At 66.9% G+C, this 25,782-nt stretch overlaps 1 protein-coding gene across 1 annotated transcript; it reads left to right on the top strand.

Annotated features, from left to right (window-relative positions):
- The first annotated feature begins 4,526 nt into the window (after positions 1 to 4,526).
- On the top strand, positions 4,527 to 24,706 carry SLC67A1 (solute carrier family 67 member 1). Its single transcript, XM_012757718.2, has 11 exons — positions 4,527 to 4,857; positions 5,256 to 5,532; positions 8,787 to 8,884; positions 9,655 to 9,815; positions 10,298 to 10,430; positions 18,300 to 18,418; positions 19,257 to 19,364; positions 19,678 to 19,778; positions 22,200 to 22,301; positions 22,539 to 22,659; positions 24,475 to 24,706. Exons 2-11 carry the CDS (start codon positions 5,389 to 5,391, stop codon positions 24,660 to 24,662), a joined length of 1,275 nt encoding a protein of 424 aa, XP_012613172.1. The 5' UTR covers positions 4,527 to 4,857; positions 5,256 to 5,388; the 3' UTR covers positions 24,663 to 24,706.
- The last annotated feature ends 1,076 nt before the right edge of the window (positions 24,707 to 25,782 follow it).

The raw sequence follows: 25,782 nt of genomic DNA on the forward strand, positions 1-25,782 counted from the left end.
GCCGCCTGCAGAACCGGCCCTGGACAAGGCCCAGCCCCTGCTCCCCCTGCCCCTGCCCGAACTCCAAGGAGCATATTCACAGACTCCAGTTCCAGAAGGCTCCTGAGCACGTGCCGGCCCAGCCCAGCCCCTCGTGGGGCACCTGGGAAGCGAAGGACCAGTGCCCAGCAGGTCAGAGGCAGCGTGGGCACCACCGGGCCTCCAGGGCTGCCTGACAGGCCACTCCCTTGGGCTGGGGCTGGGGCTGTTCCCGGGGCCCAAGGACACCGGTCAGGGGTGAGGAGCCTTAGGAGCTGCCTCCCAGACCCTCAGCCCGGCCACCTCTGAGAGGCCGCTGACGCCTGGGCCAGGCCCCGGTGCCCACAGCAGGCTTGGGGCCTTCACAAGGCTGTGACTCCAGGGCCGGCCCACCAAGCCGGAGTCAGCCGGGACCGGCCCCAGAGAGGTGCCTGCCTGCGAACCGAGCCTGCTGTGGCAGCCGTCCCCAGGCTGCTTGGCACCAGGGACCGGTGTCACGGAAGACAGTTTTACCATGGGTGGTGGGTGGTGGTTTCGGGAAGGCTCAGGCACATGACATTTATTGCGCGGTCAAACCTCTCTGCTGATGGCAATCTGTGTGTGCAGCCGGTCCCCAGCGCTGGCACCGCCCCTCCGCTCCACGCCAGACCACACGGCAGTAGACTCTCGCAAGGAGCCACAGCCTAGATCCCCCGTGTGGGCGGTTTGCAGCAGGGCTCGCAGCAGGGCTCGCGCTCCCGGGAGAATCTCAGCCAGGCTGCTCTGGCAGGAGGCAGAGCTTACTCGGGGATGCAGGGACGGAGCGGCTGCAAGTACAGATGAAGCTCTGCTCCCCTCCCGCCCTGCGGCCTGGCTCCTAACAGGCCACAGCACCGGAACCAGTCTGGGCCATGGCCCAGGGGTTGGGGACCGCGGTGCTGTGGGGTCCAGGCGCCTCCTGCCAGCCAAGGTCTGAAACCATGGGCAGGTGCCCGGGGCCCCCTGGCGGGGCTGGCGGAACAGGGACCCGCAGGGAGCCCGCCCCGGCTTTGGTCCCACCCCAGCCAAAACCTTGTTGGTGTCCCTGAAGGAGGGCCATTCGAGGGGCGTCCTCAGGGAACACAGGGTGTGACAACGGGGATTGCACAGGTTCCCTGCACGTGCCGTGGGAGGCCCCCTCAGCCCACCAAGGGGCCCTGCCCCCTCCCCCGCCCTCCAGGACGGTCTGGTGCTGCGCCAGGGCCCCCCCACCCCTTCTCTCTCCTCTGCAATGTCATGTATTTTTTTTTTAATTGTAAACAACTGTTTTGTCTCTTTATCCCACTTCCCCTCTCAGCTCTTTTGCAGCAAAACCCCTCAGAAGAGCTGCTGCCTGTTCCTCCTCCCAGACTCACCCTCTCCGCCTCCCCCAGCCCCCTCCCCTCCCAGGTCAGGCCCAGGGGCTCCTCCTCCCAGTGCGGCCCCTCCCGCAGCGTCTGCTCCAGGTGCAGAGAGCGCTGACACCACCGCCTTGTGCCAGTGCCCGACCAGCGCACACCGCTCACCTCTGCCCCTGCCAGCCCAGTGACCGCCTCGCCCCTCCATGGGCGACACCGAGCTCCCTCCTCTCCTCTCCTGAACTTCCTCCTTCCCCAGCAGCCTAACGGAGTCACCCGGGCAGGCTCTCTCAGCCCAGGCCCTGAGAATCAGGAGAGCGGGCAGCCCTTCCAGAGATGTGCAGAGTCACACCCCGCCCCCCACCCGCTGCCAGCCACCAGCCACGCCCCTGTCACCCCTCATCTGGATCTCAGCAGAAGCCTCCCTGCACTGGCTCCCCCCTTCCACCCAGCATGGGCACATCGGCCAGAAGATCCTTCTAGAACACAAAGTCAGAGACCTGCAAGAGCTCCCACTGCACAGGAAAGAAGAGCCAGAGTGCTCACCAACAGCTTGTCATCTATTCGCGCATCACCGGGGTCCTGTAGCATCTGCCCCCCAGCACCCACAAGCCCCACAGAGACGCCAGCTAAAAGTGCGGCCAGCCTTGTGGGCCAGCATCTCGAACCCCCGGCCCGGCCTGCACGCAGGAGGCGCTCCCTAAATGCCCGCTGGGTTGAGCCAGACTGCCTGTTTCGAGGTCCACTGCCTCCTCAGACACCCAGGTGGCGGTGTAGGCTGGGGTCAGCTCAGGGCCGGCTCCCTCCCTCTCCTCTGGGAGACCCCAGGGGTCCCTGCCTGCAGGACACAGCAGTCGCAGTGGAGTGGCTCTTCCCGGGGCAGCTGGCCGGGTCCTGCCCTCTCCACACTTCCGGGGCCACCCCTCCCTGCAGCCTCGTTTTTGCCCCCTCACCCCGCTTCACACCCTTTGCCCCAGCCCCACTAAGCCTTCTCCGCTTCCTGAACACCCCAAGGCTGGGCTCACCTCTTAGCCTTTGTCCAGGCTGTTCCCTCCGCCTGGAATGCCCATCCCACACCTGGCCATAAATCAGCGAGGCAGCACCTCCTCCGAGAAGCCCTCCCTCCCAAACCCGACCCGGGGGGTGAGGTGGAGCCCAGTCCAGCCAGCCATGAACGCCCTGTGAACGGTTGGGGAAGTACTGAGCGTTTGTTGAGTGGCCAAGTGAGCGGCTGGCCCACAGCAAAGCGGCTTCCTCTGGAGGAGGAGGTCCTTCTCTTTCCTCACCCAGCCCGAAGGGCAATTTTCCCCCGTTCCCTGAGAACCAGGAAGCTCCCCCCCATTCCACCACCCCCACCCCCCAGCTTATCCATGGCAAGCAGGAAAGCCAGCTCCGGATCCGATCACTTCTGCTCACTCGACCAGTTCTCCGCCACACTGCCCGGCCCGAGCCGGAGGAAGAAGGCAGTAGGTAACCAGCCCCTTCTGCCCGTCCCCCAAACTCCACCCGTGCCCTGGGCAGTTTTGGGGCACTCGCCTCCCTCCCTTCCCGCCTCCTCACCCTCCAGCCCCTGCCCAGGAGGCGTCCACGTTGGCCAACCTCCTGGCCAGGTCGCTGGGAAGCAGCCCAGGAGCCTGCCAGGTCCTGGGGAGTCGGGACCCTCTGGGGGACAGCCCCTCACCCCCACCCCATGGAGCACACAACCTCCTGGACACCAGTCCTCCCCCAGGACTCCTGAACCTGCGGCACCTGAGACTCTGTCACCCAGCCTCCCGCCAGGCCGGCAACCCGGCTGGCCCTGCCCGGCTCTGGGCTCCCCAAGTCCCCCAGGGAGGCCAGTGGTGGCTGTTATTGAAACCGAGTTTGGCAGAGGACCTGGGGACACTCACCTGGGATGCCGACGCACCCCCCCACCCCCGTTCACACTGCTTGGACTGGAGCCTTCCTCCCACAGCACGCAGCCTGTGCTGCTGGCGGGGTGTGGCCCGGCCCGCCCCGTGGTGACTTCCAATGTCCCCACCAGTGGGCCTGGGGGGCCACCTGGCTCTGACCCTCCGCTGCCAGGACTTTGGCCATGCTTGCTCAGGGGGGGCTCCGCGACGCCCGCCCCGCCCTGTCTAGCATCCCCCCGCAGGTCTCTGCTCTGCGGAGCTGTGGCCAAACAGGGCAGAGGGCATTCTGGCTCTGACATCGGCCTGCGGCCTGGCTCCTGCCCGGGCTGCAGGGCAGGTGGGGGGACAGGAGTCCCGGATGAGTGCCTGGTTACCTAGCAGCAGTCAGCCACCTGAGAATAGTGGCCCCAGGCCCAGTGTGCTCTGGCGAGGCAGGTGCCCATGTGCACCTGTGTACCTGCACCTCTGGTGGCCCTGCCAAGGGCGTGGGGACAGGGTAGACAGGACGAAAGGGGGAAAAGCTGCCTCCTGGGCCGGGCGCGGTGGCTCACGCCTGCAATCCCAGCACTCTGGGAGGCCGAGGCGGCCGGGCCGTTTGAGCTCAGGAGTTTGAGACCAACCTGAGCAAGAGCGAGACCCCATCTCTACTAAAAATAGAAAGAATTAATTGGCCAACTAATATACATAGAAAAAATGAGCCGGGCATGGTGGCGCATGCCTGTAGTCCCAGCTACTCGGGAGGCTGAGGCAGGAGGATCGCCTGAGCCCAGGAGTTTGAGGTTGCTGTGAGCTAGGCTGACGCCACGGCACTCACTCTAGCCCGGGCAGCAGAGTGAGACTCTGTCTCCAAAAAACAGCTGTGTCCTGGTCTGAGAAGGGACGTGGGGAGGGGCTGAGAGCTGCTCCCCAAAATGCCCCTGTCTAAGCAGGCCAGGCCAGCCCAGCCCGCCTGTCCCCTCCCCTCACTTCTCCCACCCCCCATCCCCTACCCTTCCTCTTTCCTCCCCTCCTCCTCCTCCCCCTTCTCCTTTCCCTCCCCTCCACCTCTCGGTCCCATTTCCCGCCTCACGCTGCCCCAGTGGACGCCCTGGATGGCTGGACGGTCAGAGCTCCGGCCTCCACCGGGCCCAGGGCGGGACGAAGGCTGGCAGGGGCGGGTCCCCGGGCCCAGGGCGGGACGAAGGCTGGCAGGGGCGGGTCCCGGGCCCAGGGCGTGTCGCGCTCGACCAATGAGAGCGCAAAGCGCTCGCGGAGCACTAGGTTGCGGAAGGGGTGCGGGGACCCAGCCCCAGAGGAGGAGTCCTTGTCCCCGGTGGCCCCAAAAGGCGGGGCGGAGTTCACCCCACCTGACCGGTGCTCAAGCTCACCCCTGCGAAGGGCCCGGATCCGCGAACCCCGGAGCAGCGTCGAGCCTGTGCCCAGCGAGGTGCCCCTGACCTGCCTGCTGGGGCTGTCCCGTCACCCCAGCCGTCCCGCACCCCGGATGCGGGAGAGCGGCGGGACCCAGCTCCCAGGCCCTCCGCGCTGTCACTGCGCCCTGCCCCAGGCTCTGTACCACGGGCCCCAACTGTCAGGTGTTAATTTGGCAAAAGGTAGGGCAGGTCTCCGTGCAGGGGCAAAATACAGTTTCTTCCGGTTGGGGAACTGTAGGACATGAGGCAGAGCTGCTCGCCTAGGGCCACCCCCAGAACCACTGCAGAAGCGGGGGCTCTGGCTGGAGGTCTGGGAAGGCAGGCCTTGTGCTGCCTTAGGCTGCCCTGTGTTGGGGCCAGTGCACCGTGAGCCTGTTTCCCTCTAAACACAGGGCACCTGGGGCGCTGAGCGGAGCCCACACTGCAGGGTGTGGGGGTCCCTGCCCCCTCCCACTGAGGCTGTGCCTGGAGACCAGGAGCTGTCAGATGTGGAGGGGAGGCCACCTGCTGCGTGCTCCAAGGTCAAGGTATCTGGAGAGCTTGACTGGGGGACCCTAAGATGCTGTTCTCTCCCCCAGGTGAGGCCAGGCCGGGTGGCACCCCACTGCGCCTGGGTGACTCAGCACCTGCGCCCAGATCAACAGGACTTTTGCCCCTGCCCCTCCAGCCTGCTTGGCTCTCTCCCAGGTCTCCCTGCCGCGCCGGCCTGGCATGCAGGGAGCCGGGGCCCCCGGGGGCCGGGGCCAGTCCCCAGGCAGGACTGGCACGCTGGGCCGGCCCTGGCTCATCCGACTCACCTACCTGCTGACCACCCTGGAGCTTACCTGCCTCTTCATGCAGTTCTCCATCCTGCCCGTGAGTGAATCTCCCTCCCCCTGAAGCCGCCCTCACTGTCCTTCCTGCCTCCCTTCTGGGCAGCAGCAGAGAGCAGCGTGAGGCTTGGTGCTGCCAGGGCTCCTTGGCGTTGGGGTCCTGTGCCGCACATGAGCCGAGTAAGGACCCCCCACCCCGACGGCACGGCCTGTGCTCTGGCTGCACGGCCAGCCCCGGAGAGGAGCCGTAGGGAACCACCACAGGCTGAGGCCCTGCTAGTGGCTGTCCTCACTGTTCCTCCTACCTGGGGGCCTGTGCCCTATCCATCCCCCGCCCCAAGTCTGGTCCTGGCTGCCCCAGGCCTCCGTACAGATCACTCCCCAGGAGAGGCCTTCCTGCACCCGCTGGGCCTTTCCGCCCCCTCATCCTGCCCAGTTTCCTGGGCACCCCCCAGCCCGCCCACACCGGCCGGCCTATTCCAGGTGTATTCGACCACCTCGCTGGCCCCTCACCACAGGGACGCAGGGCCTGACGCCCTCGCTGTGCTCTCGGAGCTCCCCTGGCTGACAGCGGGCTGTGGCTGGCCGCCCACGCCCCATGCACGCCCGTTTTCACTGTGGTGCCTCACTCAGCAAAGCTCGATGGAGCAGGCCCACGGGGTCTCACCCTCCCTGGGCAACAGCACTCTGGGGAGCTCGGAAGGACCTAGACCCCCAGAGGTTCTTTTCTGTCTGGGCTGTTGCCCTGGAGGTTTTCGTGAGCAGCCGGGGCCAGAGGCGCTCTGCTGGCGTGGGCTGCATGCTGGGCTGGGGCCACCCAGAGGAAGGACCTGGCCCCGCTGCGGTCAGCAGGCCGGGCCGGGCAGGTCCGTGATGCCGAGGCCCAAGCCAGCCCTAACCGAGGTCAGCTCTCCACTCGCGTCACCCCAGGAGTCTGGGGCTCGGAGATGCTTGGGACCAAAGTAACCCATCACCCTGAAGCGCAGACAGCGTTCGGGCCAACCTGGGGCCTTTCACACTGCTGCTCCCCTCCTCCTCTCGGCCCGCACCACCTGGGCCTGGGACTCTGGGTGGCAGTGTGTAGTGTGGCCTTTGCCAACATTCCAGGCATGGCAGGGGCTCCCAGCCAAATGGCGAGCCCACAGACCCCTGCCCACCGTGCCCCCAAGCCCAGCTCACTCCCACCCCCAGGCCCTGAATATCCTCCTTAGCAGTGGGCAGCCTGGGCAGGAACCTTGGTTTCCTCGTCATAAAATGGGCCGTGACTGTCCCTCCTTGGTAGGGTGAGTACGGGCGGAGGGAGTGAAAAGTTAAAAGAGCCGGGCACCGGGCAAGGGCCGTGCCCACACTCTGTGCTCAGCGCCTGTGAGCCGACCTGTCCTCAGAACTGGGAACACGGCAGAGCGCAGAACGGACTAAACAGCCCAGCCCTCTGAGCTGGCGGTCACCTGCGTGCTGCTATGAGCCTCGAGCACCATCAACAGTGAGCGCGATGCATAGATTGGGGGGTGGGGGGTGAAGACCGAGTGCCAGGAGGATTCCAGGATGGTGGTGGCTGGAATCGGGGCTATTTGAGGGTGGGTGTGAGAGCGAGGGGGTCAGGGATGACACCAAGGGTTCAGGCCTGAGCCTCTGGAAGGATGGCGTCAGCTATGGACAAGAGGCAGTGGCAGGTGGAGCCAGAGCTTGCCGGGAGCCGGGAGCCGGGTTCAGGACACCCGGAGCTGGAGATGATCTTAGACGCGCGTGCATGGCAGTTCAGGAGCAAGGTCCTGGGTCCCGGTTGCCCTGAGACTCTACATCGGGGGGAGGTCACGGGGTGAGGTCCCCCGGAGTGAAGGGAGGCCTGGAGGCCGGGTCAGCAGGGAGGAGAACCCACAGCGGCGGCCAAGAAGGGCCAGGGGACCCAGGACAGTCCAGAGCAAGAGCGGGTCCAAGGGGCACAGCAGGAAGGAAGGGGAGTGTCCCAAGTTTGCGCCTAGGGAGACCCCAGGGTCAGAGTCGGGGCTGCTGTAACAAAGTGCCAAAGGCCAGGGGGTGGGGGGGGGGCTTCGAGCAGCAGGAGCTTGTCATGTCAGAGCTCTGGAGGTGTCAGCAGGGCCTGGCTGCCTCGGAGCCTGCGGGGACATCCTTCTCACCCCAGCGCCCTGCAGCCCTTGGCTAATGGCCACGTCGCTCCGGTCTACTGCCCCCAGCCTCACGTGTGTTTCGCACTGTCACCCCTCCGTGCACATCTGTGTCCCAAACTCCCCTCCTAATAGGGACGCGGGCCACCCTCATGTCTTTACTTTAGCTTGACTGTCTCTGAAAAGACCCTATTTCTTAAGAAGGTATGAGGAACTAGGGGCGAGGACCCCAACATTTGAATTTTGTGGGGAGGCACGATCCATCCCATAATAAGTGGGATCACTGGAGGGAGGGCCAGAGCTCAGAGGCCAGGGTGGGGCAGGAGCAGCTACAGGGGCATGGAAGTCACAGAGAATTAGGGCAGGAGAGGATGGGGGCCCTGGGGTCCCAGGGGCTCATCAGGTGCTGGAGGGACGCTGGCAGGGGCCTGTTCCTCCCTGAGGGGCTGGAGTGTCTCGGAGTGGCCTGTGTCCAGCTGGGCAACGGGCCACTGTCCCTTAGTTGCTTTGGGACAATCTCTCTCAGTTCAGGAGCTGCTCTCGTCCCTGCAAAGCCCTGAGTGAAAGCCGAGAGTGGCAGCTCACGCCTGTAATCAATCCTAGCACTCTGGGAGGCCGAGGCAGGAGGATCGCTCAAGGTCAGGAGTTTAAGACCAGCCTGAGCAAGAGCGAGACCCCATCTCTACTATAAATAGAAAGAAATTAATTGGCCAACTAAAAATATATAGAAACAATTAGCCGGGCGTGGTGGCGCATGCCTGTAGTCCCAGCTACTCGGGAGGCTGAGGCAGGAGGATCGCTTGAGCCCAGGAGTTTGAGGTTGCTGTGAGCTAGGCTGACGCCACGGCACTCTAGCCCGGGCAACAGAGTGAGACTCTGTCTCAAAAAAAGAAAAAGAAGCCCTGAGTGAATACAGACAAGATGGGGTGCAGGTGCTCCATCCGAGGTGTACCCCAAAGAGGGGAAGGAGGGCCAGCAGCTGGCTGCCCTCACCAACCCCCGCTATCCCAAGAGGCCACCATGGCTCCCACCTAAGAGCTCAGGTGGCTCTGCGGAGTCGTCAGAGCCCAGGCCCTCTGTTCCTTCAACCGCCTGCCCATCCCGGGACCCCAGATCCCAGGCCTGGGCCCCCCCCCCAGACCTAATCCATGGGCTCCCTCCTGTGTTTCAGTATCTGTCGAAGAGGCTGGGCCTGGATTCTGTCGTTTTTGGCTACCTGCAAACGACCTTTGGCGTGCTTCAGCTGCTCGGCGGGCCTGTGTTTGGCAGGTACAGTAGGTAGAGGGTGTGGGGGGCCCCCACCCCACGGTGACCCAGGCCCACCCCTCAGAGGTGACAGACTGGGTCCTGGCCTCCCGCTGGCCCCCACTAGGGGAGGCTGCAGAGGAGCTTTGTCCCTGGCTGGCTGCAGGGAGTCCCAGCCTGTGCCTTCCTCCCACCCGTGGAGGCCAGAGGGGGGTTAATTGGGGACCAGCTGGTGGCAGTAATGCCCAGCCCACCCAGCTGGGAGTCCCACCATCAGCTTTGATTGACAAGGTGGTTCTGGGACCCAGAGCCCGCTGGGACCCAGGCGGGAGCTCCAGGGACGCCCTGTCCCCGTGCTGCGGGGACGCTAGGCTGGGGACAGGACAGTGGGCGTCCTCCATACACCTCACCAGACGGAGGGGCCGGGGCGACAGGTGAGCAGTCACACCTTCAGAGAAACGTTTAAGCAGAAAAGAAGGGTGCTGCAGGCAGGGCCAGCGGGGGCTCGGAGGGTCTCTCCGAGCCGGAACACTCAGGAGAAAGGCGCTGGCGGATCGGCCCCAACCTGGGAAACGCTTTAGGTGAAAGTCCCTAAAACGCAGGCGCGTCCCCTCGGTCCGTACAATTCCATCATTTATTTTCACACGGAGCGGGGCTGTCCCCAGGTCGGACCACCCCAGCCCACTGCCACGCTGGGCCCAGCCCCCGCCCCTCGCACCCCAACCCCGCTTGGGGGGGCCCTGCCAGGGGGGACCTGACTGGGCTGCGAGGGGCTGACGCGCCCGCGCCCCCAGGTTCGCGGACCAACGCGGCGCGCGGGCGGCGCTCACGCTCTCCTTCCTGGCGGCCTCCGCGCTCTACCTGCTCCTGGCGGCCTCCTGCAGCCCCGCCCTGCCCGGCGCCTACCTGCTCTTCGCCTCGCGCCTGCCCAGCGCGCTCATGCACACGCTGCCAGGTAGGGCCAGGTGGGCCGGGTGGGCGGGGCCTGCCTCGAGGGCAATGGGGGCGGGGCCGGGCGGGGGTGGGGCAGGGGTATGTCGAGGTTGGAGGGGCGATGGAGGGCCAGGTGGGGGGCAGGGTGGTATGTCAAGAATGGAGGGGCGATGGAGGGCGGGGTGGAGGCACGGGTGGTATGTCGAGGGTGGAGGGGGCGATGGAGGGCCAGGTGGGGGGCAGAGGTGGTATGTAGAGGGTGGAGGGGGTGATGGAGGGCCAAGTGGGGGGGGCAGGGGTGGTATGTCCAGGGTGGAGGGAGTGATGGAGGGCCAGGTGGGGGGGCAGGGGTGGGATGTCGAGGGCGGAGGGGCGATGGAGGGCCAGGTGGGGGGCAGGGTGGGATGTCGAGGGCGGAGGGGCGACGGAGGGCAGGGCCGGGGGTAGCACCAGGTTGGCGAGGGGTCAGCCGGGTCCGCGCCCTCAGTCCGCGTGCGCCCGCAGCCGCCCAGATGGTCATCACCGACCTGTCTGAGCCCGAGGAGCGGCCCGCGGCCCTGGGCCGGCTCGGCCTCTGCTTCGGCGTCGGCCTCATCCTCGGCTCCCTGCTCGGCGGGACCCTGAGCACCGCGTGCGGGTGAGTGGCCAGGCCGGGACCCTCGCGGGGCGGGGCGGGCCGGGAGGCGGCGGGGCTGTTTGCCGGGCCGGCGCCGCTGGGTGGGTTCCTTGCGCCCAGACCTGCGCCCTCCCCCGGCCTCGGTTTCTCCGTCTGGAGCAGAGGGGGCGGGGCCGGTGGGCGGGGCCGGGGTCCACGTGGCGTGGCCCGCAGGGGCGCAGTCGTCGTGCCGAGGCCCCCGCGGGGTGCGGCGCTGCGCCCGCTGGAGGAGCCCGGCCGGGCGGGGCCCTGGGACCGCGGGGCACCCGGGCGGTGCCCGCAGCCTGGGGGCGGGGACTGAGGGGTCCTGCCTGCAGTTGCAGCCTCCGTTTTTGGAACTTTCCGTTGGGGCCAGTGCCTTTCCAGCTCCCCCTGGCGGCTCAGGGGCCTCTGTTCCAGGGGGAGGGGCTGCGGCGGGGACCCCTCTGACTGGGGGCTCCCGAGGGAGGAGGATGGGGAGGACTCCTGAGTCTGCTGCCTCCGGCGTCAGCCTCCCTGCCTCAGTCTCCTCACCTCTGCAATGTGAATCCGCACGGTAGCCTGCGCTCGAGCCCATGCGCGTAAAGGAAGAAGACCCTTACCCTCCCCGGCCTGCGCACCCAGGGCTGCCCAGGCCTGTCCTGCGGGATTCAGCGTCCCGGGCCAGCGGCTCCCACACGTGGTCCCTAGGGCGAACCCCGTGCCAGGCGTCTTTCCCCACCCCCTGCAGTGGTCCGGCCTGCGCTCACAGGTACCTCTGGGGAGAAGAGCTTGACCTTGGGCCCAGCACACCTGGGCCTGGAGGGACCTCCCTTCTACGGTGTGGAAACCAGCTCCCCATGAGGCCTCACGCCCATTCCTCCCTCCCCTGAAGCTCCCACCGCCCCTCAGAGTCAGCCCCCTCCCCCCTGCAGCCTTGCCCCAGCCCTGTCACTCAGACCCTGCCCTGGTTTGATCCGGCTGGTGCTGGGGCAGAGCCCCCCTGCTCCCTGGCCAGAGGCCTTGTGCTGGCTGGTGGCCCCGCCCACGCAGCCCATGTGAGCTTCCCCAAAGACACTCTGTTCTGGGGTGGCGCCTTCCCGGTATCTAAACCCCACACACTGGGGGGCCATTCAGTGTGGGGCAGGAACCCCTGTTGACACCTGGCTCTCCAACCTCCAATCTCCAGTCCCTCTGCGGCTTCAGTTTCCCAGGCCAGGCAGTGCCCAGGGACCACAGCCCGGGCTCCCCGAGTGCCTCTAAACACACCCCAGCAGCGTCGGGGGCAGCTGGGAGGTGGCTGAGCCCCAGGGGTTCTGGCAGGGAGGGTACATACAGCGGCCTCGTCACAGCACCTCCTCGTCACAGCACCTCCGCTCTGGAGGGCTTGTTCAGGCTCCGGGTCCTCCCAGCATTCTCCCGGGCCCCGGGTGGCGGACGCCCATGTCTGCTGACGCTGGGAGCAGCGCTGCTCACTTGCGGTGTTTACTGGACATCCGAGAGGGGCCTGGGGTTCTGGTTCTGGGGTACAGCAGTGAGCAGTCCCTGGGACGAGTCAATGCCATATGTGTTCCTACAGCATCAGGCTGAATTACATGGCGCAAAAGTAATAAGCACATTCTGGGTAGGTGACGGGGGTCGCCAGGGGCTCTCCACGGAGGTGACGTCTGAGTAGAGACCTGCAGCAGGGAGGGGGGGTCCAGAAGCAGCATGTGCAAAGGCCCTGGTGCAGGAAGGGAGGGGCCGTGTGGCTGGGGGGCCGGGGAGGGGCAGGGGCAGGCCGGGGAGCCCTGGGACCAGCTGCTGAATATGGGGGTGCGCGCCACCACAGGGAGGCCGGGTGGGGCAGTAAGGATGGCAGCCTGACCCAGGGTGACCTCGGCGGGAGAGGGCAGAGGGCAGATTCTGGCTTGGCTGAGTGGCCTTGCTTGGAGGCCGGAGCAGCGTGGGGTCCTGTACAGGGCCAGTCCCCGTGCTTGTTGGGCACTGGGGGCGCTGTGGAGTAGGCAGCGGAGAGGGAGCCTGCAGGTGGGGTGCATCGGGCCTGCCTGGGCCCCTCACCCCTGGGCACTTCATGTTTGGGGACTGGGGACGGGCAGTATGTAAGGTGTGGGAGAAGGGAAGGGAGCAGGCCACGTGGTTCCTGGAAGGCAGGGACCTGCCACACAGGAACTGCCATGTCTGGTAGGCCAGGGGCCCTCCAGTGACCTCTGTTCTGTTGCAGCCAGGTGTGGGGGGGTGTCACCTCCAGCCCCGGATGAAACCGGCCTCTGTCTCTGTCGCTGGGCTGAAGGGAGCCAGGTGCCGCCAGGCGCGGCAGACGGGGCTGGGTGGGGAGATGCAGACAGGGTCCAGGTGGGCTCAGGGTGGGAGGAGCCCATGGCAAGGACAAGAAGAGGACAAGAGAGAGGGAGCCCTGGAGGGTGGCTGGGGCCACAGGACAGCTCAGCCTGGGGCGGTTTGAGGGGGAGCGAGTGGCTGGAGTGAGCAGGCGGAGTGCAGGGCGGGCACCAGCAGGACCCCCCATGCCGCCCACCCACGGGGCTCTGCAGTCCCCCCCGCAGGCGGGTTCCAGGGCTTTCCTCAGCCCCGGAACAGGCCCTCACTCCCCCATGGTGATGTGGGGGGTCTGAGCAGCGTCCCCCGCCTGCCCGGCCACACGGCCCCTCCTGTCCTAGGCTGCCCTTCCCCTTTCCCAGCTGCTGGCCAAATGTCCCTCCCCTCCCAGCAGCCCTCCAGATGGCCTCTACCCCTGCCCACACCTTCCAGAACATTCCGTCAGCTTCTCTGCCCCCTTTCCTCCCTGACATTGACAGGTACCAAGACAGAGCCTGACATCTCCTTTTGTGGGTGGAGCTGAGGCCCCAGGGCATGCGGCTCTCCCTACCCCAGGGCTGGGGGCTGCACAGGGCATCTCCGTCTGTCCCCCAACTCCTGCAGCTGCGCAGGCTGCTGGCTTGGCCTAGGGCAGCTCCTCTCGCACACCCTGGCCTCCCCTTCCTTGGTAGAAACTGAGGCATGGTGATGAGGGTGCTCCCTGGCTGCCGTCCCCTGCCCAGCCCCACCCCCACCCAGGTGAAAGGCTCCAGTCGTGCCCCACCCACACAGCCGGTGCAGGTGGGAAGAGGAAGTGGACTTGGCCCCCTGGGGCCTGGGGCAGACTGTGGACTAACTGGTTTGGGCCCAGCCTCTGGAGCTGGGCTGGGAGCCCTGGCTGCCTGGGGAGGGCTGGGCCCTCCGTGAGTCTGTGGCTGAGCCCAGGACCTCACGGCCTGGGGAGGGACTGGGGAGAAGCCACGGCGACCGAGCCCCTCGCCCACTCCGATCTGGGCACGTCGGGCCCCACAGCACCCAGCGCCCTGGGGGTTGCCTTCCCTGGTGGACACGGTCCCAGCCAGCGACGTGTGGGGGGTGTGCACTGGCCCTGCAGACAGGATGCCCTGGCTGACTGGACAGAAAGCAAGGGCCGGGTGACCGGAGCCCAGCAAGGCGGTGTGGGCCGGCAGGCTCAGCCGCTGCCCGAGTGTGCCAGGGCTACCGCTGAGCAAAGCTGATGGGGCCGCGGGGACATTGTGACAAGGGCCTGTGTGTGGAGTGGGATCTCGGGGCAGGTGCAGGCTGGGGGCCGTGTGGACATGGAGCCCAGGCCTAGGAGGGGTCCGTCCTGGAGGGGAAGCCAACAGGACCTGCCGAGGATGGTGGGGCGTGGTGCAGGGCGGAGGGGAGTCGGGAGGACCCCGAGGTTTGTGGCCTGAGCAGCCAGGCGGTGAGGGGGGGAATGGCCAGGAGTCCAGTGCTGGACATGTGGGCTCTGAGGTGCCATCGGATGTCCGAGGTCAGTGATGAGAGCTCTGAGGTCAGGGAAGGCCCAGGCTGTATGCCAGTGTGTCCAGCTGTCAGCCTGGGAGGTAACCTCACCAACGGGGACTGGCAGACTGTGGCCCACGGGCCACTGCAGGCTGCCGCCTGTGTTTGTCAATAAAGTTTTATTGGTAAGCGGCCATACCTGTTCACTGACATATGGTCCATGGTGCCTCCGTGTTGTGGCAGCAGGTGGCATGGGGCGAGGACCACTGAGCCCCAACGGTGACCCTGCTGGAGAGAGGCAAGTGAGCCTCCAAGCAGGCGGCCCACGAGGGGGGTCCCCGGGCCCTCACATTCGGCACTGGAGGAGACCCACCCCTTCCCCCGGGCTTAGGGTTAGGCCGGCCCAGCTGCGGCCACACAGCAAGTCACGGGCACAGCGGGGCCCACAGCCAGGACTCCTGACTCTTGGCCCCCTGGAGGTTTCTTCCCCCCACCAAAGTGACCTGGGTCCGAGTGGACGCCCGCCAGGCCTGCTGACAGTCTGGTTGCTGGGCTGGGGCCATCCAGTCACAGGGGCGGAGGCCAGGGCGCCTCCAGGGACGAGAGTGTCCCTGGCCTCCTGGGCCCTGGCTGGCACGTGGGTGGTCTGCTCTGGCTCCCTGTTGCCCCCATGGAGCCCTCGGTGAGTCGCATGTACTTCCGCGAGCCTTATCCGGCTCCTGGGCCTCAGCCTGCGTGAGCTGGCAGCAGTCCTTACCCTGCCCCCACCCCCGGTGGTGACAGCTCCCTGGAAGCTACTGAGTAGACATTCAGGGATGCCCGGGACAGCCTCGGGGACCAGAGTGACTCACAAAGGCCAGCCGGGCGGCCTGTGACGTGGGACGGCCGGGTGTAATCATCCCAGCGGGCCTCCGCCTCCCAAGACGGAGAAAACCCGGGCGTGCTGGGGCCAGGGAGCCCGGCCCGGCACAGTGGCTGAGAGCAGCAGCGGGCGGGGCTGGCCTGGGACGGGAGAAGACGTCACTGTGGAAGGAGTGGCTGGCCAGACCGTGTTCAGCCTGAGGGACAAGCCTGTGCAAAGGCCCCGGGGCAGGAAGGAGCTTGTGGTCTGCTTGGAGGCTGTGTAGTTAGCCAGTGGTGGCCCAGGTGCTGGGGGGCGCAGAGGGCTGGGGGGACTAGGCTAGAGAGGGCTTTAAGACCTTCTTGGGGGGCCCCCCTGGAAGCCAGGGGGAAGCTGAGTCAGGAGTGGCCCCTCACGGTCTCCATTCCCAGGCGTGGTTCTGGCCTCAGTGTCGTGGGGCATGTGGCGAGCGGGCAGACGGCTTCTCCCCAGCCTTAGGCTGGACGTCCGGTGACTCCCAGGGCCCCTGCCCACCCCTCGTGAGCCAGCTGTCACGTAAAGCCAGGCGGCAGCTGATCTAGGCTGTCCTCCGGGGTGGACAGGAAGGGGCCACAGCCCCAAAGGCCTTGCCTACCGCGTGTTAGTCCCCAGCAGCGGGTGACCTGAGTGCCTGTTGTCCCCTCTCAGAGCAGGGGGGAGGGCGACCAGCTTGGTGGGGAATTGTCACTTTCGAGTTGGGCAGGAGCCCAGACGGAGGCAGGCAGAGGGGGTGATGACTTGGGCACCCGGCTGGGGAGGGGGTGGGAGGCAGCGTCGTGGTCGTGGTAGTGGCCAGTGCTGTTCCGCCAGCCAACCCAGGGTGCAGCCCCCCATTCCAAAGGCCTCCCTGGGCCGGGTGCGGAGTGGCCAGGAGGGGGGCAGCACTGAGCCCAGCCCTCACTTGCATAGGAGGGAACGAGGTCACCCAGCAAGGTGGCCCGAGATGTCCTGGCCCAGGGTCCTTTCAATAGCATCCCTGTGTCCGTCCGTCCAGCCTCCTGTCTGTCCACTCGCCCAAAACAAGAGGGCGTGGCCAACACAAACTAAGCTGCCTGTGCCTTCCTAGCCGTGGCGCCAACGATTAAAAAAGGTGTTGAATGAGCCCACGGAGCCGCGTCCATTGTGAGCCCCGTCCTCGGGGCCTGGGGAGGGGCGCCGGGCTGGGGTGCTCGCTGCGCAGCGGGTGGGCTGCCCTGACCCGAGGCCCCGGCGCCCAGGCGTCCAGTGGGGCGAGCAGGGGCCCCTGGGGGTCCCTTCCCAGGCCGGCTCCTCTCTGGGCTTGTCCGGGATGACCCAGAGAGTGCTGAGGAGAGAGGAGGATGGCCCAGCTCCCCTGGGGCCTCCCCAACCTCCCAGGGCCCCCTGACCCAGGCTCCACCCTTGCCCAAGGCAGCCCTGGCCTTTGGTTCGCCAGCCACCACACAAGGGACAGTAGCCACTGGAGTGGCCATCTCTGTCCTGTGCGTTTCTGGGGCATCTGGTGACGAAAGCAGGTGTTGTCCCTGCCCGGCCAGGCCCCGAGCAGTGACGTGTGGCCTCGAGGGTCCTGGAGAAAGGGCCCTTCTGTCTGGGGCTGGCCACTCGGGCTGGGGCGCCCCTCCTCACACCAGGCGTCCACTCCTGCCAGCTGGAGGAGGGCCTGGGCCCAGCCTGCTCCCTTCCCGGCGACCACAGCAGGACCTCACTCCGGGACCCCGGGACCTCTGCCCCTCCCTGCCTGCTGGCCAAAGGAAGGGCCTGTTCCCGTGGAGCCCAGCAGCCCGAATACCCAGCATCCTGGGCGGCGCGTGCCTGTGGCCACCGGCACAGGCAGGTCTGCCAGGTGCAGCCACCCGCCGCCCAGCGTGAGCCTGCGGTCCCAGCCCCTCTGCAGCCAGCCAGCGCCCCGGAGTCAGCTGGAACCGAGGCCCTGCCCGCCCGTGCATTCTGCCGCGGCTGTGGCAGCGCGTGTGCACACACGTGTGCACGCACACATGTGGCTGTGACGGGGAGGGGCGGGGGAGCCCTGCCCTTGAACTCTTCGGAGCGGGCGCAGGCAGCTGCGGCTGGCCAGGACTCTGACCCGCGCTTGTCTGTGCCCCGAGGCCCCGACCAGGGCAGACTCGGGGACTCTGGTGAGGCCCAGGGCAGGGTCTGGGCTGTGCACCTGAACCCACACATCTGTTCTGTCGTCTAATGGTCACCGGAGTTTCACCCCTGGGCCAACGCGGGCCCCCCTGCCCTCGGGGGCCAGATTCTGGCCAACTGGTAAAGCAAGTCCTTCTGAGACCCGGGGCCCAGAGATGGTGTTCCACCTGGGAGGGAGGGCCAGGGCCGCACCAAGAAGGGCCGTTGCAGGATGTATGGGAGTTTGCTCAGCTGCTGAGAGGAAGGGATTTCCGGCCATGCCTGGGCCTAGAGGCCTCACAGCTGTGCCCAGTGAGAAGTTCCCCGTCTCCTGCTGTCTCCCACTCAGGGCAGGGGTAGGCCAGCCCTCAGAAGGAAATGGTGACAGTCAGAACGGCCAGCGGCCGGGTGCCTGTGCTCCCAGGTGACAGGGCCTGCCTGATCCTTCCGGAGGGCCCACAGGCCTCGGTTGGTCAGGGATGAAAGCTAAGGGGAGGCAAGGCCGGCTCGAGGGCAGCCTGGCAGGTGGACGGCTGACCGAGGGACACGTCTGGGGGCGTCGCAGGCTCAGACCCCAGGCCAGGACACCCCCAGGCCGGCGTGCCCTGCCCCTCCAGGATGCGGGGAGGGGGTACTGATGGGATGGGGGCGGTTTCTGAGGGCCCGGGAAGTGCCAGGCCTGTCCTCGCCGAGGGGCAGTGTGGCCATCCCCATGTCCCAGTGCAGGCGCCCAGGTCCCCGACACCGCTGCCCAGGGACACACACCGCGCCGGCCCTTGGGTCTTCCCTGCCCTGCAGGAGCCCGGGAGCCGCCGTCCCCTGGGGGGGGGCCCACACCCAGGCTCTGCCCCAGCCCTCGGGGCCCCCACCCTGGCTTCCCCCGACCTCCAGGAGTCAGGGCGGGGGCGGGGCGGGGGGGCAGGGAGGGCTGCGTCCTTGCTCCCTCTGTCAGGAGTGTCCAGGCTGCGGGGGCCTGGGCAGGGGGGCTGGAGCTGCTTTCAGCCACTGGGGCTCCGGTATGACCGGGACAGGCCGGGGTGCTGCTGGGGGCGCCCGCGCCCGGGGACCGGCACCCTGTGCAGCGAGGCTGTTGTCCCCAGGATAGAGTGCCCGGCTGTGGTGGCTGCCGTGGCCAACCTCCTGGGAGCCGGCCTCAGCGCCACCTGTATCCCCGCCAGCACCAAGCGCGCCAGCGCCCACGCCCAGGCTGCACCGCCAGGTAAGCGCCACGGCACCCACCGGGCCAGCAGGGCACACGCTCTTCCCGCCCCCGCGCGGGACATGGAGGGGAGTTTGGGGGCGCCCACACCCCCGAGCGGTGTGGCGTCAGAGGCCTGTGGCAGGGGAGGACCAGGGGGACCGCAGGGTGGGTGGCCTGGACCCCCGGCGTGTCCAGAGTGAGGTGCGGGCTCACAGCCCAGCCTGGGGGGGCGGCGGGTAGGGGCAGAGCCCAGGCCAGGCCAGCCCCACGGGCCTGGCACAGGGCTGGGCCCCCAGCCTCTTTGCCCAGGGACTGAAAGCCAGTCTGGGATGGAGAGACCCCCCCGGGACGTCCTGGGACGAGGCTGTGATGGGGTGACCCAGAGAGTCCAGCGGCTGGGCTGGGGCGAGGGCCAGACCTGGGCCAGGGCGGGGCAGCCAGGGACGAGGCGGGAGGTCCCAGGAGGGGTGGGGAGGGAGGGTCAGGAGAACCCGCCAAGCCCACGGGGAGGCCGCCATACGGTGCTTGAACGTGCCGGGTGGGTCAGGGCACAGTGGTGACTTGAGGCCCCCTGGGAGCAGCTGCCCGGCCACGTGGGTTGGAGGCCCAGGGCCTCCGCCACCCCGCACCCAGGCTCCCCTGAGCACCCCCAGGATTGGGGTCCCCAGGGCGCGGGGGAGTGTGACAAGCTGCTCGAGCCCACCCGGGGGCAGGAGAGGGGCACTGGGGGTGTCGTCAGCTCCCGTCCCCAGGGGCCGCACGAAAGCCGGAGGTGGGAGGGCCTGCTGAGCCAAGCGCACCCGGGATGCCGGGTTAAAGGCCTCCAAGGGGTCTGACCGGCCTCTCGGGGGCCCAGGAGGCCCCCCGGCCAGCGTGTTTGACCTGAAGGCCATTGCCCGCCTGCTGCTGCTGCCGGGTGTCCTGCGGGTCTTCCTGGTCAAGGTGGTCTCCGGCTTCCCTTCAGGTGAGTCCCACCTGGGGCCCCCAGGCCCGGGGGGCCGGCACAGCACGCAGTTCCTGCCGCAGGGACGGGCCTGTGTCCCGGGCGCCGCACCTGCCCACACCACACCTGCCTGCGTGGTCAGCCGAGGTCCCCCCGGGCACCTTCCTGAGCAGTCCGGGACTTAGTCCCCGGGGAGGGGCTTCCTGCAGGGGCCCGACAGGATCCCAGGGCCACGTGCCCCTCCCTGAACCAGGCACTGGCCAGCCCGGGGGTGCCCACCCGGCAGGGAGGGAGGGGTGGGTGACTCGCGCCCCTGACTGCCGCCTCCGCCCAGGGCTCTTCATGGTCATGTTTTCCATCATCTCCATGGACTTCTTCCGGCTGGAGGCCGCCCAGGCCGGCTACCTCATGTCCTTCTTTGGGGTCCTGCAGATGGTGAGTGGGCGTCGGCACACGGGCATGGTGGACTGCGGTTCCCAGCAGTGTCAGGGCTGGTCTCCGGCCTCCCTGGGGCACTGCACGAGGGCTTCTGGGCCCCTCCCGCCCCTCCTCTGCCCCCTGCTGCAGCTCCCCCTGCCCGTGGCCTTGGCCGCCACGCCCGGGACTGCACCCAGGCCCCTGTCCAGCCCCAGGCCCGCGCACCCAGAGCCACCTGTCGCCTGGAGGGCCTGTCCGAGCACGGAGGTGTGTCCCAGTGAAGGCTGGTGAGCCCCCGGCCTCCCGTGGGCAGCCGGCTGGGGTCTGCGTCCGCCCACCTGCCTGCCAGCCTGTGACCAGAGCGAGCTTCCCAAACCCCCCCAGTCTCCTTTCTGCCCTGCCCGCCTCTGGGGGCTGTCGGGCGGATCACATGACCTCACATGGCAACGGGCCAGGGCCAGGCACCTCCGCAGGGGGAGATGCTCGCACCCATGCTGTGGCTGCAGGATGCCCTGGCGGCTGGGGTGGGGCGGTGTCCCGTCTGCCCTGCCCAGGCCCAGCCCTGTCCCTGCCTCCTCCACCCCAGCTCCGCCTGGGCAGCTGGGCCAGCCCCGGCGGTGGCGGGGACAGGTGGCAACGTGCCACCACCCAGGACCCTGACAGCCGGAGTGTAGGAGGGGCTATTTTGGGACGGGTGTGGGGGCCGGGGGTGCTCACGACCTCTCCGGAAGTGTGTGGCATTCCTGGCGCCCCAGGCCCTGGTGCTGAAATGGCCGCTCCTGGGAGGGCCGCGCCGTGGGCGGAGGCAGCCTCTGCTCTGGGGGCCGGAGGGGCCGCCCTGGTGGGAAAAAAGAGATAAACAGAAAAACAACAATGACAATAATCTGCAGTTGGCAGACACGGGCCGGCTCTGATCGTGGAGCTCCAGCCGCTGACCCCGGCCAGGTCTGCAGACCCTCGAGACCCCCGGGGCAGACGCTGGCGGCCTCTGACCTCCGGTCGGGGAGGGGGCTGCAGCCGTGCCTCTACCTGAGCCAGGCGTGGGGTGGCGGGCGACACCCTGGGGGACACTTTGCAGGCACGCGGGTCCTGAGCTGAGGGGAGGGTCCTGGCAGCCCGTTCCCCGAAGGCCTCCTGCGGAGCCTGCCAGACAGAGCTCCCTTCCACCGGGGCAGGTGCGCCCCGCCCGGCACACCTGAGGTGGGTCCCGGGTCACAAGGTGGGGGAGGAGAAGGTGCTGGTTTAGGTGGGACGACTGCAGGGCAGGGCCCCCTGCTGCAGGGAGCCAGGGAGGGGACGGGCAGGACAGGTGGGGAAGGTGGGCTGCAGGGGGCCCTGAGCAGGAGGGGCCCTGCAGAAGCCAGGGCGCTTTAGGGAGCCCAGGGACGCTTTGGGGGTGATGGGGCCATGGGGGACAGGCTGGCGACAGTGGGAGGTGAGGAGGAAATGGGCCGTCTGGCAGGTAAGGGGCAGCGGTGCCTGAGTCCATGGGTTCCTGGAGCCGCACACCTGTGCGCTCGGGTTCAGGTCTTGGCGTTTGCGTTGAGTGCCGAGTCCTGACTCGGCTTTCCTGGTACGAGATCTCCTCTCAGATGCGCTGCTCGGACTGCGGACTGCGACTTGTCAGATAGATCTCACTTTTTTTTTTTTTTTTTTGAGACAGAGTCTCACTTTGTTGCCCAGGCTAGAGTGAGTGCCGTGGCATCAGCCTAGCTCACAGCAACCTCGATCTCCTGGGCTCAAGCAATCCTCCTGCCTCAGCCTCCCAAGTAGCTGGGACTACAGGCATGTGCCACCATGCCTGGCTAATTTTTTCTATATATATTAATTGGCCAATTAATTTCTTTCTATTTATAGTAGAGATGGGGGGTCTCACTCTTGCTTAGGCTGGTTTCGAACTCCTGACCTCAAGCAATCCGCCCGCCTCGGCCTCCCAGAGTGCTAGGATTACAGGCGTGAGCCACCACACCCGGCCAGATCTTCCTTTAAGAAAACGTTTAAACACTCCAGTAAAAACCCAAAGACGACGCACACGTGGAAGTAGGATTGTTTTAAAGGACACTTGCGTTTCGGTCGGGGATAGTCTCGCTGTGCCTGGCAGGAAGGGGCAGGGACTGGTCCGAAATGGTGGTTCCGCAGGGCTGGGCCTGCCCCAGGACATGGCCCCACTGTGGTCCCGGCCGTCCTGCTGGGAGCCGGAAGCGAGATGACCAGGTAGGAAGTGGCCCTCATGCCAGGCCTGTCCATCTGAGTCCTGCCCGAGTCCCTGGTGCCCTGGCTTGGGCCTGGCCTTGCACCCCCACCCCGCCAGGGACCTCAGGGCCGTCTGGGCAAGGGCAGCAGATGGCACCGGGCCTTCCTGGGCCTTCTCTGAGGAGGGGCTGGCTTTGGTCCAGGCCTCCCCCACACCCACCTCTGTGCCCTCTCTCCCTGGCCTAGGTGACCCAGGGCCTGGTCATCGGGCGGCTGAGCAGCCACTTCTCGGAGGAAGCGCTGCTCCGGGCCAGCGTGCTGGTCTTCGTCCTGGTGGGGCTGGGCATGGTGAGCACTGCCCCCACGGGCTGCCCCACGGAGGAGGGGTCCCCGTCCCACCACCCTGCCCTCTGCCGCGGGCATGCCCTCTGCCGTCCCACGGGCCCGCTTCAACTGTCCACCCGAGCCAGGGCCAGCCCCGAGCGAGCGGGCAGCAGTCAGGTGGGAGGAGCAGTGGGGCTGCAGGGAGGAGCCACCGGCCGCGTGCAGCCCCACTCAGCCGGCCCTGCTCCCGCCCCGTGCCAGGCCCTGATGTCCAACGTCTTCCACTTCTGCCTGCTGGTACCCGGCCTGGTCTTCAGCCTCTGCACCCTCAACGTGGTCACTGACAGCATGCTGACCCAGGCTGTCTCGGCCGCGGACACAGGTGAGCTCCCTATCTGGGGACGGGCAGCCTGCCCAGCCGCCCAGGGGGTGTGGGTGGGCCGGGAGGGGGGCTGGGCGGTGGACAGGTGCAGGCCCAGGCCAGCGCCATGGGACAGGGCTGCCTGGAGGCGGCATCTGACTTGGCTGTGACCCACAGGCAGGGTTTCACTAACAGGGAGATGGGAAGCTGGGGTTCCGGGCGGGGCCACTGAACAGGGTGGGGAGGTGTGGGTTTGGACAGTGCCTGCAGAGGCCCTTGGGGACACAGCCTGGTGGCCCAGAGTGCCGGGGGAGGGCCAGCCAAGACTCCGGTCCGAGGGCCATGCCTGCCAGGCTCCAAGGCCCTGGAGCTTCTGTCCCCTTCCCCAAGGTGATCCCTGAATGTGTGAGTGAGTGAATGCACATGAGGAAGCCCCTCGGCCCCTGGGGGAGGACACAGGTGCCCCCAGACAGGTACCTCTTGGCCCAGCTTGCTTTCCTGAAGCCTAGGAGGGGCCCCCTTTCCAGACTGGGGGTCCCTGCTGCACTACAGGTGCACACCAGCTCAGGCTGCCGGGGCCGGCTGAGGTCCAAGGACTTGGGGTTCATCCAGGCCTCCCCAGCGGCAGGGCCAGGTTGCTTAGGGGGCCTGGCTGACCCCCGTCCGCCCACCCACCCAGCACAGTCAGAGGGTGACAGGCCGAGATGAGAAGGAGCTGGGGGAAGGGCTGGGAAGGGGCTGTCCTGGGCCCTCTGGGGACACTCTGGAGAGGCCAAGAGGAGGGAGTGGGGGCGAGGCCTGGGCAGGTGTGCCGGTCATGTCCAGGCCCCGCCCCCAGCCTGGGAGGAGCAGCACATCCAGCCCCAGCCTGGGAACTGCAGGCAGAGGGGGTGGTAGCTCTGCAGGGGCGGGGGAGGGGGTGAGGCTGCTCTTAAATTACAACCCCCCCCCCAGTCCTCCCCACCCCCCAGGCCCTGAGCCAGGTGGAGCCTCGCCAGGCCCTGGTCCTGTGACCCGCTGGGAATCCCCAATTCTGAGAGGCTTGGGGGATCCCCTCTGGGCTTGGGGCCACTGCTTAGCGCTTTGGGGGCTAGGATTGGGCAGAGGGTGTCCTTCCACCTTGAGCTCTGGGGGTGGTCCCCTCGGTGAGAGCCTGCTGCCCCCTCCCTCATGTCCTGTCCACATGCAGGTCCACCCTGGGGACGGCTCCAGAGGGGCGTGGAGAGCCCCTCATGCTTGGGCGGGGACAGCCAGTGGGGCTCTCCCCACCCTGCAGGGGTGTGCAGAGCAGGGGCCGGCGGCCAGGAGGCTGTGCCCACCCCGAAACCCTGGCCCAGAGCCCCACCGGGTCTCAGCAGACCCCGCCCCTCCCGTCCGTCCGGGGCCAGTGCGGGCCCTGGGAACTGGCCCTGAGAGCAGCTCCGACAGCCGCAGGGCAGATGCCGCCTCCTTGGCAGGCCTGGGAGGGCGGGGCCTGCTGCCCACGACCTGTGGCCCCATTCCCAGGCTCCTCCTTCACTGGGGAACTTTCTAGAGCAGGGAAGAGGCCCAGCCCCTTGTCAGGGAAACTCTGAGGCCTGTGGGCGCAGACTGGGGGTAGCCGGAGCCGGGCTGTGCTCCCAAGGCCAGGGTCGGGGGAACCAAAGGCTCAGAGCAGGGAGGTGGAGCCGCTCGGGGGCGTTTCGGGGAGTATTTCACCCAGGCCAGGGGACGTGGAGGCCGGGTTGGGAGGTGGGGGTGGGTCAGGAGCCATGGGCAGCAGGGCCACGTCCAGGAAGCGGGCATCCTGCCAGGGACCTGCCAGGGCCTGACTCCTGTCCCCGTCCCCACCCCCAGGGACCATGCTGGGCCTCTGCGCCTCTGTGCAGCCGCTGACCCGTACCCTGGGGCCCACCCTGGGCGGCCTGCTGTACCGCGGCTTTGGCGTCCCCGTCTTCGGCCACGTGCAGGCCGCCGTCAACTTCCTCCTCCTCCTGGTCATCTGGAGGCACCCTCCGCCCCGGAAGAGGGACAAAGTCCGGTGACCACCGCACCCAGCAAGGGCTGGCAATAAACTCCCTCAGGATTCTTCCGGCCTGATTTCTGCAGCTCCCACAGGGCCTGTCTGCGTCTGTCGCGGGGGGAGGTGCAGCTCAGGGGCTCGAGGGCTTCCTGAAGGAGGCGGCTGCAGTTGGGCCCTGGGGCTCCGGGCAAGACAGAATCACCTGTTTGTTCCCAGCCAGCAGTGCAACCTCCAGTCCACCAAGGCCCAGCCCGCAGCAGCAGCCTGTTGGTTTGCGAGATCGGGGCACTGGGTACTCAGGGCCGCTTGAATCTGTGCTCCCCGGAAATAAACAGTACAGAAAAGGCCAGGGAGCAAGGCTGGGGAGATCCAGGGAACTGGCCCTCACTGGGCCTGGGAGCACACAAGCCCCGGCGCCCTGCTCCCAGACTGCACTGGTGATGCTGGCCCGGCCTCCTGAAGGGGCCTCCTCGGGGGTCTCCGTCTCTCAGCCTCCTCATCCTGGTGCCGATTTGTAGGGCAGGCCCGGTGCAGCCGCCTCCCTCGTGCCACCCCCATCTCTGGGCTCCCCAGTGGGGATTGGGGGCAGTAGGTGGGAGGCCAGCTGATCTGGAGAGAGCAACCTCAACGGGGCCTGCAGATGCCCCTGGGACCAGGAAGGCCACCTCTCCACCCTTGGGGTTTCCTTTAAAAAGTTATTAAGACTGCAAAAAAAAAAGAAAAAAAAAAAATTCCACTCCAAATGACTTCAAAAAAAAAAGAAAAAAAAAAAAGTTATTAAGACTGGACGGGCGCGGTGGCTCACGCCTGTAATCCTAGCACTCTGGGAGGCCGAGGCGGGAGGATTGCTCGAGGTCAGGAGTTCGAAACCAGCCTGAGAAAGAGTGAGACTCCATCTCTACTATAAATATAAATTAATCGGCCAACTAAAAATATACAGAAAAAATGAGCCGGGCATGGTGACGCATGCCTGTAGTCCCAGCTACTCGGGAGGCTGAGGCAGGAGGATCGCTTGAGCCCAGGAGTCTGGGTTGCTGTGAGCTAGGCTAACGCCAGGGCATTCATTCTAGCCTGGGCGACAAAGCGAGATTCTGTCTCAAAAAAAAAAAAAGTTACTAAGACGGAATCTCCAAACCTCAGCA

This window comes from Microcebus murinus, chromosome 4, assembly GCF_040939455.1.
Source record: "Microcebus murinus isolate Inina chromosome 4, M.murinus_Inina_mat1.0, whole genome shotgun sequence".
In the NCBI taxonomy this organism is placed as follows: domain Eukaryota; kingdom Metazoa; phylum Chordata; class Mammalia; order Primates; family Cheirogaleidae; genus Microcebus; species Microcebus murinus.